Consider the following 12,653-nt stretch of genomic DNA (forward strand, 5'->3'; position numbering starts at 1 on the left):
CAGACATTAATGTAAAACCACAAAGCTCAGATATTTTTGAATAAGAACAGTTACATGACTGAAACTGAGGGAGCAACAATGTGAACCCCAATTATGAAATAACCCAGAAACCATTTCTGACGCTGCTACTGGCTTCACAGAAGGCATATGATCCTTATAATTAAGCTAAAATTCTAAACCCAACCTAGCTATAAAAGTATAAAGTTACAATATATCATCATAACCCACAATTTCTCTGCCTTTGAAAGGAGCATCTGATACTGATACTGATGAACTGTTGCTTCCACTTCTGGGATTCACTATAGCTGAGGCAAGCTTATGAACTCTCCCATGTCTTCTCAAAGGAACCTCAGCTCTTAAAAGCTTAGATGATGATCCGTTATCCTTGTTTGCTCCACGCCCAACTCCTTCCCTCCACTGAGCAAGCGGATCCGTCGCCCATGACACCTCTACCTGCAGCACATCCACAAAATTACAGCTCAATTTGAGTGAATTCAATTACAGGAATCCATATAATTGCAAAATTGAAGTGTAATTAAAGAAGGGCATAAACAGATTGGTTAGGCGTACTTTCTTGGAATCAACAGTGATGCCGAAGGAGGAGTCGAGGGAAGCAGCCATGGCAGCCTCGGCAGAGTCCTTGCTTCGGAACGAGATGTAGCCGACACCATCGCGGTCCATGCGGATGCGCGAGATGGCGCCGTAGATCTCGAATCGCGACTTGAGGTCAAGCACGGAGCAATCAGGAGATAGTCCCATCACCAGCAACGCAGGTGGTGGCTGCGGCCTCGAAGATGGCTTATCGGCGCCGTCGTCCAGGGCGGCCACAGGAGGAGGCAGGGTCCGTCTCCGTTTGGGCATGGAAGCTGGAACGTGGCGCGAGGGGTAGGGTTTGTCTCTCTTGCGACTCATAACGTGTAGTTTAGATCTGAAGTTTCTTTGTGGTTCGTATGAGGTGAGATAGCTCGACTGAGTTGTAAGATTCCGGCTTTGTCACTACTCACTAGTGCGTTAAAATTTCCCGTGAAATTTTTTATTATATTTGTATAAATATGTGTTTGGGTTATCTTTCCGAAAAAATTTAAAATTAATCAAGTGTCGATTGGGAAAAACAAAAGATACAAGATTAACATTGAAATGAGCCCAGGAAAGCACAGAGAGATGGAATAAGAGGAAATTTAAGAATGTGGAGAATCAGCCAGTTGGTGATGGGGATTATGCAGAAGCTCAGAGAGATGGAATGGAAATGGAAATAGGGACAGGAAAGATGATTTTATCGGTGGGCACTGGTAGAAACCAGGCCCGCCGGACCCAATGAGTATACTTTGTTTGAATTGTCGAGGTTCGGGAGGTTCCTCGACAATTCACTCCCTTAAAAACCTTCTCGTACAGGTCAAGCCGGTTGTGGTTTTCTTGTGCGAAACAACGTTGATGAGTTTTGAAATTGATAGAGTTAGAGTTGGTTGTAATTTCTCTTCTGCCTTCCCTGTTAGTTGTGTGGGTAGGAAGGGAGGTTTGGCTTTGTTGTGGAAGAAGGATGTTTCTCTTGCTATTCGTAGTTTTTCTCAGTACCACATTGATGCTGTTGTAGAAAAGTTGGGAGGGGAAGACCCGTGGCGTTTTATAGGGATCTATGGAGAGTCGGTATCAGAGATGCGTTATAAATTCTGGAGGACCTTTCAGTTGCTTGCTCCCAATTGTGCGATGCCTTGGCTTTGTGCAGGAGATTTCAATGAGATTCTTTTTGATTCTGAAAAGAAAGGGGGGCCTCCTAGGCAGAGATACCTAACGCAGCAATTCCATGACTCCCTCTCAATTTGCAATTTGGAGTCTCTGGATTCTTTGGGTCCTTTATTTACCTAGTGAAATGGTAGAGAAAATCTATTCAATATTCGCGTTAGGCTGGATCGTGCAGTGGCCAATTCAGAGTGGAGAGAAAGGTTTCCCCACTTTAATGTTGAGGTTATTCCTTATGCTAAGTCAGGTTATTCCTTATGCTAAGTCAGATCATAATCCGGTGGTGATCAGACTAGAAGAGGAAGTTAGATGTGACTATAGACGTCGTAACTTTAAATTTAGATTCGAAGAGTCTTGGACTAGATCTCCCGAATGCAAGGATGTTATTAGGGCTGCTTGGGGGCAAAGTAGTCCTAATTTTTTGACAAAGATCAGAAGAACCAGTGCCCAGCTGAACTCTTGGAGTAGGGCAAACTTTTGGGTGGCTCAACGTAGAATGAAGGTTTTGAATGTAGAACTGATTCAAGTTCAATCAGATGCAGCGTACGGTGATGTGAGTTCGAAGGAGAGGGAGCTCAAGCGGCAAATTAATGAAATTGAGTTTCGTGAGGAGATGATCTGGAGGCAAAGGGCCCGTTCTAATTGGCTTAAGTTGGGTGACAAAAACACTTCTTATTTTCACAAATATGCCAGTGAACGACGCTCAAGGAATAGTGTTAGCCAGATTCGTAATCATCTGGGGGAGATGGTCAAAAAGGATTCTGAAATTGGTCGAGTGGCGATTGATTATTTTCAGGACCTCTTTTATTCCTTGGGGACTCGCGATTTGCCACAAGTTTTGGATACTGTGGATACCCGAGTCTCTGCGATAATGAATTCAGAGTTGGTCAAGCCTTTCAGTGCTTCAGAGATTGAGTCCAACTTATTTAATAATGCCCTGTTCTTCCAACGTCACTGGAGTATCCTCAAGGATGATGTGACTGGATTCTGTCTGGAGATTCTTAATGAGGGTCGAGTGATGGACGACATCAATTTCACAAATATTGTTCTAATTCCGAAGGTCTCAAACCCAGATGATATGACCAAGTTTAGACCAATCAGCCTCTGCAATGTCATTTACAAGATAGTTACCAAGGCAATCTCTAACCGAATGCGAGGAATTCTACCTGAAATCATATCAGAATCTCAAAGTGCTTTTGTCCTCAGTAGGTTGATTTCTGACAATATTTTGGTGGCTTACGAGCTACTCCATGCTTTAAAGAACAAGCGTCAAGGCTCTTAGGGTTTCTGTGCTCTAAAGTTAGATATGAGCAAAACCTATGATAGGGTCGAATGGGGTTTTATTGAGGCCATGATGACAAAGCTTGGGTTTCATCCTTCGTGGGTGTCTCTCATAATGAGGTGTATTTCTTCAGTTCGGTCTTCCATTCTAATCAATGGCAACCCATATGGCCTTTTTCGGCCTCGCAGAGGTTTGCTTCAAGGTAACCCCCCTCTCCCTTTCTGTTTCTTATTTGTGCTGAAGGTTTGTCAGCTGTTCTTAAAGATGCGGAGAGGCAAAATTATATAAGCGAGGTTTCTGCTAACCCTAATGACCCTAAGGTGTCTCATCTTTTTTTCGCTGATGACAATTTGTTATTTTGTAAAGCAAATGCGGAAGAGTGCACAATGATCCAAAAGATCCTCCACTCATACGAAATTGCTTCAGGACAGAGAATCAATCTTGATAAATCTGGGATCTTTTTTAGCTCTAATACGAGGAGTGAGACCAAACTTCTTATTTCTTCCATGCTTGGGGTCAGGCACATCACCACTCCAGAGAAATATTTGGGGCTCCCAGCGATGGTAGGTAGGAATAAAAGCAGATCATTCAACCACATAAAGGAAAGAGTTTTGACTCGAATAGGGGGGTGGAAGGAAAAGTTCTTGTCTCAGGCGGGAAAAGAAACTCTTATTAAGGCAATTGTCCAATCTATTCCTACCTATGCTATGAGTGTATTTCGGATGCCTAATTCTTTTTTTGAAGATCTTATGAGGGCTCTGAATAAATTTTGGTGGAAGAGCAATCACGGTAAGGGTATTTGCTGAGCTAAGTGGCAGCCATTATGTCAATCAAAAGCTTATGGTGGTCTTGGCTTTAGGAACCTGGCTTCTTTCAACTTGGCCTTACTAGCCAAGCAGGGGTGGAGACTACTGACAAATGAGAAGTCCTTATGTTTTAGAGTTCTTAAAGCTAAATACTTCCCAGATGGTGATTTTATGAGAGCGTGCTTAGGACGAAATCCCTCTTGGACATGGAGAAGCTTATGTGAAGGCAGGGTTGTCTTGGAAAAAGGCTTGATATGGAGAGTGGGCAACGGTAGAGACATTTCGGTGTGGTATGATCAATGGATTCCTAGGCCATGGAACTTTAATGTGATCACGCCTATTAGCTCTCGGCTGGGGCATTTAAGAGTCCAAAGTTTTATTGATGAAAGACATGCATGCTGGAATGAATCTCTTCTGATGAGAACCTTCCTTCCCATTGATGTTGAGGCCATTTTGAAAATCCCCTTAGGAGATGTGAGAGCCAATGATGTTCGCAGGTGGTGGTTTGATAATAAAGGGGCATTATTCTGTCAAGAGTGGATACCATATCTATGAGGAATGGCCTAGAGCCTCCAAGGGAGACCCTGAGTCTAGCTCTTCCACAAAATCTTCTTTTTGGAAGTCCTTATGGGCGGCTGAGGTCCCCCCCAAAGTGAGGACATTCATATGGCGGCTATGTAAAGACTTTGTTCCCACTTGGCTAAACTTGCGAAAGAGATCCCTTGATGTTCAATCTGAGTGTCTATTATGTGGAGCCGGTTGTGAATCTGTTATGCATCTGTTTGGTGAATGTGGGTGGACTAAGAGAGCTTTGTATGCTGCTGGGATGGATCACCTCCCTAAACTGGCCAAGAGTGATTCTATATTAACTTGGTTATGTGCTATATCTCAACACTCGAAAAGGGATGATTTGAACCATCTTCTCATCTGTCTCTGGCATGTTTGGGTGTTTAGGAACAAAGCAGTTCATGACTCCTATATCGGTAAGCCTGAAGTTATGGGGAAGTTGGCCGAAAATATGCAAACTGAGTATAGGGTGGCGCAGGTGACAGATGCTGATAAGTATGGTGCTCTTGATCCAGCTTTATCCAGAACCAGATGGAACCCCCTACGACCAATGTGATTAAAATTAATTTCGATGCAACCATTAAATCCCCCAAGATTGGCCTGGGTATGGTAGCCAGGAACGAAGATGGAGTGCACATCGCCTCTCGAAGCCTACGTGTTCAGGTCCCTCTGATCCGTTTTTCGCTGAGTGCCTAGCAGCAACAGAAGCATTGCGGTTTGCTAAGTTACAGTGTGGGTCAATAATTCTGGAGGGTGATTCTGCATTGGTGATTTCGGCCTTGAGAAGTGGAGAGAATGCTCTGTCCGAAGCTGGTTTATGTATCGGTAGGGCAAAAGGTTTATTTGATATGTTTCAATATGTGGTTTGTAACCATGTGAAAAGATATGCTAATCATGTTGCTAATGTTTTAGCCAAGAAGGCTATTTCTTGCTCTGACTCCAGATTTTGGTTTGGAGAGTGTCCAGAGTTTCTTAGGGATGCAATTATTTCTAATTGTAACCCCAATTTGGTTTATTGAAGTCTACATTTCTTCTCAAAAAAAAAAACATTGAAATGAGAGTATTTTTATTAAACAAAATAAAAAATAAAAATGACACATCATTTAAATGTTTTAGAATTTTCAGTAAGAATACCTCTTGAAATAGATGAAATGACACACCATTTCTATCGTCAGAAGAACATTCCCTCGCCACAATTACCTCCACCTCGGGAGGAACTTCCTCAATTCAAATAGGAAAGAGTTGACCAAAATGTCTTTTTGTGCAAGAAGATGAGCCGCCTCATTAAGGTCTCTTAACACGCGAGTCTCTGTTTGACATGGGATGTTAGCAAATATTGTTTTTTTTTATTTATTTATAATTTCTCTTGATTTTCATGGCGGTGATCATCTCCTGGTGCTAATTGTAAAGGATAAACCATGGCTCTCTGGTGCTAACTTGAATCAGTATCACCTTGAGAGATTCTACTGGCTCAGTGTTATGTATCTACTACACATATACATGAATTGGCGGCTACATCGTTACTCCAACAAAGTAGTCACATTAAAACTACACTAATTCTGAGTTCAACGTCAAAATTACTGAACCTTGACCCACACAGCGTTACTTGGAATTCCAGCGTGGACAACAAATATCATATAATACCCAGGAGGTGCCACGTTGGCATTCGTGGGCCCATAAGCATTGATCTTAAAAGCAAACGTTGACAAGTGGACCATACTCTCCACACCCAAAACCAGCATTCTTTGGTTCATTCCAAACGAGTGCGTCGCGAACGACGGTGCAACAAGCGAGATAAAGATCTCTTGATCTTGGCCGTACGATGGCAACACGAAAGTAATCGACAACATCCCTCCATACGACACCGTTGGCTCCGCCGATAAAATTGACGGCCGCAGAAACTCGTACTGCTCAGCCATGTAGTGTGGGTAAAACGCCTCCAAACTCAAATCAGTTGGGTAAGGAAACGCTGTGAAGTTGTATTTCACGTGCGGATTGCTCCCACCCACTATGATCCTGCCATCTGGCAAAAGCGTAGCCGTCGAATGGTACATTCTGGGAATCGTTGTAGGGGTCATGACCACGAATCTCCGGGTCGGGTCTTCGTTTGGGATGTAAAGAACCGGGTTGAAAACCGGGTTCACGGCATCCTCCCAACCCGCCGTCCCATTCATTGCTCCGTTAACAATTATAACGTCGCCAGTAGGTAACAAAATCAAATCGGGCATGACCCGAGGCGTGGGCATCTGCTCCATAACCCATTTTGGATCCGGGTCGGACACTTTCATTCTCCCGCAAGATCTCGATGCTTCCAAGTAAACATTCATCTTATCGGAACTGTTATATGCAGCTAACGGCGCACCGCCGCAAATCAAAATCTCCGCCTCCGGAAGCGCCGTGATGTTGACATCATTGAACCGGAGAGGAAGCATAACGGATGAGCCAGTGCTCGGATAATTCCTTTTGTCCTGTCCGGGCATGACCGGATACTCCTTGAGAATCCGATTCTGATTGTAATCCAACAAGATCGATCTCTTATTAGCGAATATGAAAAGATTCCCGTCCGGCAACAGATGGAGGAACGGATAAAGATTGTTCTCCTCAGATGGATCTCTTGTCTGTACCAAGAATCGAAGATAATTACTCTTGTTATCGCCGACGATCGAATTCTTAGGGTAGAATTCGTAAGAGAAAGCGATTCTACCGCCGACGACGATGATTCGTCCGTCGGGGAGTATCTGATTGGAAGCATACCATCTACGGTCCCAGAGTCGATCCGTGGTCTCCACCCAATCACACGTGTCATCATCGCAAGGAGTGAACGTGCGGATCACGTGTTCACCATCTCTGTATCCCCCAGTTTGGACGAGAGTGCCGTTAGCGTCTAGTGAGCCGGAGGAGCACCAGGTGTCGGTGTGGATCGTGAGTGGGCGGAATTTGTTGGAAGCAATGTCGTATAGGACAGAGTGAGCGGTGCAGTCAGGGTTCAAGAATTCGTCGTTGGTGCGGCAGGTTTGGTTCGAAGGGAGAGAGATATTGGAAGGGCCGAAGTCCGTTCGGTCAAAGATAATGAGCTTGTTGTTCTTGAGAACTTGCATATGCATGGCAGAGATGCCTATGCTGGTATGTAGAAGAACCCACTCCCCCTCCGATACGGGGCTGGCTGGTGCTGGTGACGGCATGTAGTTGTTCATGTCTGATAATGAAGCAACACTCAACAGCTGTGAAAGAAGCAATAGAGTTGCTAAGAAAGATTGGTTCTTGACCATCGCCATTTGTGGGTTTTCTTCCAGCTGGTTGACGGGTTTTAGAGACGATGGGGTTTAAGATAGATGGTTAGAACATAAGCAGCGACAACGCAATGAAGGATTAGGCGCCACCAACTAACGTTAACAATAGTAATAATTCAAAAATGCTGGACTTATAGTTATATATAGAGGGCTGAAAATGTGATATGAGAAAGGAAAGGAGATCCTTTTGCTTCTCCTAATGGTAAAACTAAGCCAGTAATGTAGTCCCTTGGCATCCAAATGAAAAGATTACATCTATGATGAGGGGGGAAAAGAGAGTGAAATGAATTAGAAAGGAATGAAAAAAAAAGTAGGTAATTACTGACCCAATGCTTGTGGTTTGCCATTGGGTATGGGTGATTGATGCGGATGCTGATAGTGAAGCGGAGAAGCATGGGAGCCGTTGGGTATAGAAAGGCTCCTCTGTTGCTGACCATTCCTCGACAGAGACCCTGCTTGTGTTAGAATGCCATTTCTAGCATTTGGACTGGACCCGATTCGGTCAGCACGCAAGGTCTGAAAATAGTAAGATGAGCTTGCCATGTCCTTGAGGTTGGGCAGAGGCTTCAAAGCTTCAACAACTTCACTCATAAGAGGCCTAACTTTGGGATCACGGCTAAGACAATGAGCAGCAATCTGTACTGCTTTCTGGGCACCTTTTATAGAAAAATGGCCTTCCAGACGTGGGTCAATCAATCTGTAGAATCTTCTTCTCTCTCGTAGATGGGGACGAGCCCATTCAACAAGGTTATGCTCCCCATTAGGACGGTTCTTGTCCATAGATCTCCTACCAGTCAACATTTCAAGTAAAACTACACCGAAACTGTAGACATCACTCTTTGATGTAAGATGTCCTGAGACAGAGTGAAAAATCTTATCAGACTAACACAGCCATTTAAAGTGTTCAAGCTTTACATAAAACCTTCAAAACCTCATCACTGTGAAAAAAACAATACAAGTTGCAGCCAAGACTCTCTGCCCAGAGGAGGAGAAGTAAAACAATGTTGTAACAAAGTATGAAATTGCATTTACCAACACATACCAGTCATCACATATTCTGGGGCAGCATAACCATATGTTCCCATTACACGGGTTGAGACATGGGTTTTATCCCCCTCAGGACCATCCTTTGCAAGTCCAAAATCAGAAAGTTTAGCATTGTAGTCCTGAAATAGTATACTTTTAGAAAGACAAACAATATTAGCAAATATAAATGCTTTTGACACATTCCTTTTCACCTACCGCATCTAATAGGACGTTCGAGGTTTTAAAATCACGATATATCACCGGTCTTTCTGCTTCTTCATGAAGAAAGGCAAGACCCTTTGCTGCACCTAGGGCAATTTTCATCCTTACGGACCATGGAAGAGGCAGGGATCCTGCATATAATATGAATTTTAAGGATTGAGATTAAACACTGAAAATACACCAGCAAACCATTACCAAAAGCACAAACTGGCACTTTAGAAACTAAGATCCGATAAACTGAAAGAATTCCATTTATTTTACAGCTCAAATATTCAGTGAAACAGATATTATTGTCAATTTCCAAAATGCTACCAGTAAATACAGGCTGCAGCAGAATGAACCTTCCTCTCCAGCAACATATGCACACAAACACAAAGCAGATAAACAACAGTATAATTCAGCTTGATCTTCCAAACCATTGTGAAACTGCACCAAATGAGATGTGCACTCCTTTATAACATAGAGGCTAAGTAAAAGTTGAATGAATGAAATATTTCCAAGCTTGATAACAGCTGATGAAGCATTCTTCCATCTAGTCCTATTCAAAATTATGATCAGCAAACTCAGGCTAGATAGTTTGTTTCATCAAAGCACTTCCATCGGTTGAATGGACTAATACTTACAGAAGAGACAGCATGGTTACTATGCAAAGGATTGATGTGTAGTATCCATTAAACACGCAAATCAATACTAAATTCTTGGATCAATATCATCAATGTCAAGTAATAAACTAATTAATCTGGAGGAACCACATCCAGACCGCACTCGGCCAAAATACAAAGAACAGAGAAATTAGCATTTAAGCCCTCCTACAAGTACATGGGTTTAAATTTTATCTTAAACATCGGACTTGAACCTTCGTAATCAATTCAAGAATGAGATGAAAATACAGCATGTTAAAATACAGAAAAGCAGCCACATACTTCTGAAGAGGTGGTTCTCCAAACTTCCTCGAGGCATGAACTCATAGACAAGCAGTCTTTGATCATCTTCAATACAATAACCGATCAATTTAACCAAGTTAGAATGAACAAGATCCCCAAGAAAGTTCACTTCAGCCTGCCATAAACATAAAATAGAAGGAATTACCATAAACACAAAGAATAGAGAGGAGTCAAATATCAAAAGGGAAAAAAGAATTGTATATCCAAGCATGCATAAAACAAGTAATCAGTGATTCATAATCAAAATATAAAAGGAAAGCTCCTAACCAGCCATTCTTTGTGACCCTGAAGTCCATCATGGTTGAGTGTTTTAACAGCAACAGTAAGACCAGTGCCAGGTTTCACCGGAGCAGTTCCATTTTCTTCAATCCAACCTTTGAAGACACAACCAAAACCACCCTCTCCCAGAAGACTCTCGGGTCTAAAATTTCTTGTGGCCAATTTAAGATCATTAAAAGTAAATTTTCGGAGCCGAGAAGCAATTTTAAGCTCCTCTTCAAGTTTGGAAGTGGATGAATTACTTTCTGCGTTACTAGTAGTCGTAGATGAGACAGTGGGAGCAGCAGGTTGGTCTCTGCTTGTGTCATTTGTAAATTTACTTTCCGCTGACCCTTATGCAGATATAACACGTTAGAAGAGAGTCAAAATTAAAGAAAATATAGGCTTCGAACAACTTTTGCGCTCGAAAGTGCATGCAACACACGTTGTAGGTTTACACTCGTTAAAAGAAGGACAATGTGAAATTTGTTTCACACGTGGTTTTATCAGTCTTTAGGAAGAATGCCTTTCATGACTCATGAGTTTGAAAAATGCAAGGAATGTTGATACCCAATATGGCAATGCAATACAATGAAATAGAAACCTTAAGTATGATTTTGATACTTGATCAAATGCCAATATAATCGGGGATAAAATAGAAATTTGATGTAGATTACCAAGCCTATGGATTTTCTGCCAACACCATAAAATCATCCATGCTTCCATTTTAAGACTAGATGGAAACTTACAATAAGACATTTACGAGAGGTTCTTAATTCTTAACTGCACTGAATGGGCAAGCTTATTCCTGCCATCTTCCAACCAAGGCCAAGATATTCGAACACAACAAAGACAAATTTCCAGGTTCACAGGTTGTAGAAACATCTAGTTCTCTGACAGATTGAGCATATATCTGAATCTCTAAGGTGAACAAACATTTAAGTGTAAATGCAACAAAATTTATTTCTCTAGTGATCCAGTGTTTTTCAGTTCTTGGGCATCATCTGCAGGCAACAACTTTGAAAATTATTTCTTAGGAGTAATCCTAACGTTATCTCTCTTTCTTTCTTTTTTCTCTGAATGCAAAAGAAATACTATTAAGGGGCAAGTGCAACCCAGTAAGTGAGGTACATCAAGTCTCGATATTTCTAAAAGGATGCTGCAATCCCTTGACAATGGACTGAAAGGAGCATTTATCCATTTCGTAACGGAAGAACACCAAGTTTTGTGTTTGACAGCTTCGAATCCAGTGTTAATACAAATTCTAATTAAAATCAAAGACCGGCAGAATTGTGCAATATGACCTCACTATGTCACATTCCGCGTGCAGCATTTTAGGATGCAACAATAAAAATAGTACGCTGGATTTTTATTCCTATTAATGCTTGCCTAAAAAATCCTTTCTGTTCCACCAATGGCTAAATCCCACATCCATCATTCTCTACAATTCAAGCAAACCAGAACTTCAAATCTGAAGCATATGGCCAATCAAATGGAAAAAAAAAAAAACTTTCAAGGTTGGGAAGACTCACCATAATGGGTACTGATCCCACTAACAGAGCTCTCAACTTTGGATCTTGAAATGCAGCTTCCTATAAACCTGAACTTAATCCAACAACATGTCCCCCTCACAGCATCACCCCCGTTATCATCAAAATCCTTCTTCTGCTTCTTTCTGCCCCTTGATTCGCACAATCTCCAAGGCTGCCTCACTTTATCTTCTAGATTGCCTAATCCCATGCTCCCACAAACCCTAAATGCCCAAATCCAGATATCATTAAACACCCCCAAAATCCCACCACCACCACCACAACTATTTCCCCTTTTAGTCACAACCTCAACAAAAACAAACGGTCGCCACCAAAAGTAGCAAAATTCTTCATAAATTCTTCCTTCCCTTCAAAACCCACAAATGTATGATTGCTAAAAGAGGAAACCCAGTTGTGATAGAGAAGAGCTGGATCACATGAATGAGATCAAGAGGAGACAAAAGACTGATCAAAGTTTGAGAGAGACCTGAAATTAGAAACCAAATGGGTATTCTTCCTAGAAGAAAAAAACAAAACAAAACAAAAATTCTCAGTTCAGCCTGGGAATTGTCTGCTCTAAAAGAGTCACAGAAATCTCTGTTTTAAAAATGGTATCAAAACAAAACTTCCAAAAGATACACAGAAAGAAGAAATATCGCATTCATATCTGCTTATTATTGATTCTCCTCATTTTTTAATTTATTTTTAATAGAATCGAAGACCAAGACAAAGTAGCATAAGCTGCCCCACGTATGCGGGCAGTGGAGGCTGAGGCTTTAACTCTAGAGATTGGACCACCGGTCAGTCAGTCGGGCAGATAGAGAAGTGGATACTGGTAAAAGATGGAGGACCCAGTTAGAAGGTGACGTGTCTGACTTGGTGGGCCAATGCCGGCGGCGTGCGTCATATTGATTTTTATTAGGTGCAAATCAAAACCCACATCAATCGCTTGAGTTTTGTTATGGGCAAATCCAAATTCTCTCCGAAAGATG

General features: G+C 42.0%; 3 protein-coding genes across 7 annotated transcripts; all 3 read right to left on the reverse strand.

The window, feature by feature from the left end:
• Positions 1-6: 6 nt before the first annotated feature.
• On the reverse strand, positions 7-1,016 carry LOC119990467 (uncharacterized protein At1g27050). 3 transcript variants are annotated; one of them, XM_038836396.1, is made up of 3 exons: positions 571-1,016; positions 169-453; positions 7-128 (listed from the first exon to the last, which is right to left on the reverse strand). In XM_038836396.1, the coding sequence occupies exons 1-2, from the start codon at positions 910-912 to the stop codon at positions 205-207; spliced, it is 591 nt and encodes a 196-aa protein (XP_038692324.1). In that variant the 5' UTR covers positions 913-1,016; the 3' UTR covers positions 7-128; positions 169-204. The 3 variants fall into 3 exon arrangements, with proteins under 3 accessions (XP_038692324.1, XP_038692323.1, XP_038692321.1); XM_038836395.1 differs by having other exon boundaries at positions 7-124; positions 165-453; XM_038836393.1 differs by having other exon boundaries at positions 7-453.
• A 4,873-nt stretch (positions 1,017-5,889) lies between these two features.
• Positions 5,890-7,703, reverse strand: LOC119990464 (aldehyde oxidase GLOX). The gene has a single exon (XM_038836386.1). The coding sequence runs from the start codon at positions 7,665-7,667 to the stop codon at positions 5,970-5,972; it is 1,698 nt and encodes a 565-aa protein (XP_038692314.1). The 5' UTR covers positions 7,668-7,703; the 3' UTR covers positions 5,890-5,969.
• A 105-nt stretch (positions 7,704-7,808) lies between these two features.
• LOC119990466 (probable serine/threonine-protein kinase PIX7) lies at positions 7,809-12,332 on the reverse strand. 3 transcript variants are annotated; one of them, XM_038836391.1, is made up of 6 exons: positions 11,665-12,332; positions 10,142-10,479; positions 9,854-9,989; positions 8,925-9,061; positions 8,725-8,848; positions 7,809-8,536 (listed from the first exon to the last, which is right to left on the reverse strand). In XM_038836391.1, exons 1-6 carry the CDS (start codon positions 11,870-11,872, stop codon positions 8,001-8,003), a joined length of 1,479 nt encoding a protein of 492 aa, XP_038692319.1. In that variant the 5' UTR covers positions 11,873-12,332; the 3' UTR covers positions 7,809-8,000. The 3 variants fall into 3 exon arrangements, with proteins under 3 accessions (XP_038692319.1, XP_038692320.1, XP_038692318.1); XM_038836392.1 differs by having other exon boundaries at positions 8,725-8,809; positions 10,142-10,485; XM_038836390.1 differs by having other exon boundaries at positions 10,142-10,485; positions 11,665-12,331.
• Positions 12,333-12,653: the final 321 nt, after the last annotated feature.

This window comes from Tripterygium wilfordii, chromosome 22 (genome assembly GCF_013401445.1).
Source record: "Tripterygium wilfordii isolate XIE 37 chromosome 22, ASM1340144v1, whole genome shotgun sequence".
Classification (NCBI taxonomy): domain Eukaryota; kingdom Viridiplantae; phylum Streptophyta; class Magnoliopsida; order Celastrales; family Celastraceae; genus Tripterygium; species Tripterygium wilfordii.

Bases quoted from the DNA above. Each gene is read 5' to 3' on its own strand.
- LOC119990467 (XM_038836396.1), bottom strand. From the start codon at position 912: ATGAGTCGCAAGAGAGACAAACCCTACCCCTCGCGCCACGTTCCAGCT. The intron at 454-570 runs GTACGCCTAACC...GATGTGCTGCAG, and splicing joins TCACTGTTGATTCCAAGAAA to GTAGAGGTGTCATGGGCGAC.
- LOC119990466 (XM_038836390.1), bottom strand. From the start codon at position 11,872: ATGGGATTAGGCAATCTAGAAGATAAAGTGAGGCAGCCTTGGAGATTG. The intron at 10,486-11,664 runs GTGAGTCTTCCC...TATCTGCATAAG, and splicing joins TGGGATCAGTACCCATTATG to GGTCAGCGGAAAGTAAATTT. The intron at 9,062-9,853 runs GTATGTGGCTGC...TATTATATGCAG, and splicing joins GGAGAACCACCTCTTCAGAA to GATCCCTGCCTCTTCCATGG.
- LOC119990464 (XM_038836386.1), bottom strand. From the start codon at position 7,667: ATGGCGATGGTCAAGAACCAATCTTTCTTAGCAACTCTATTGCTTCTT.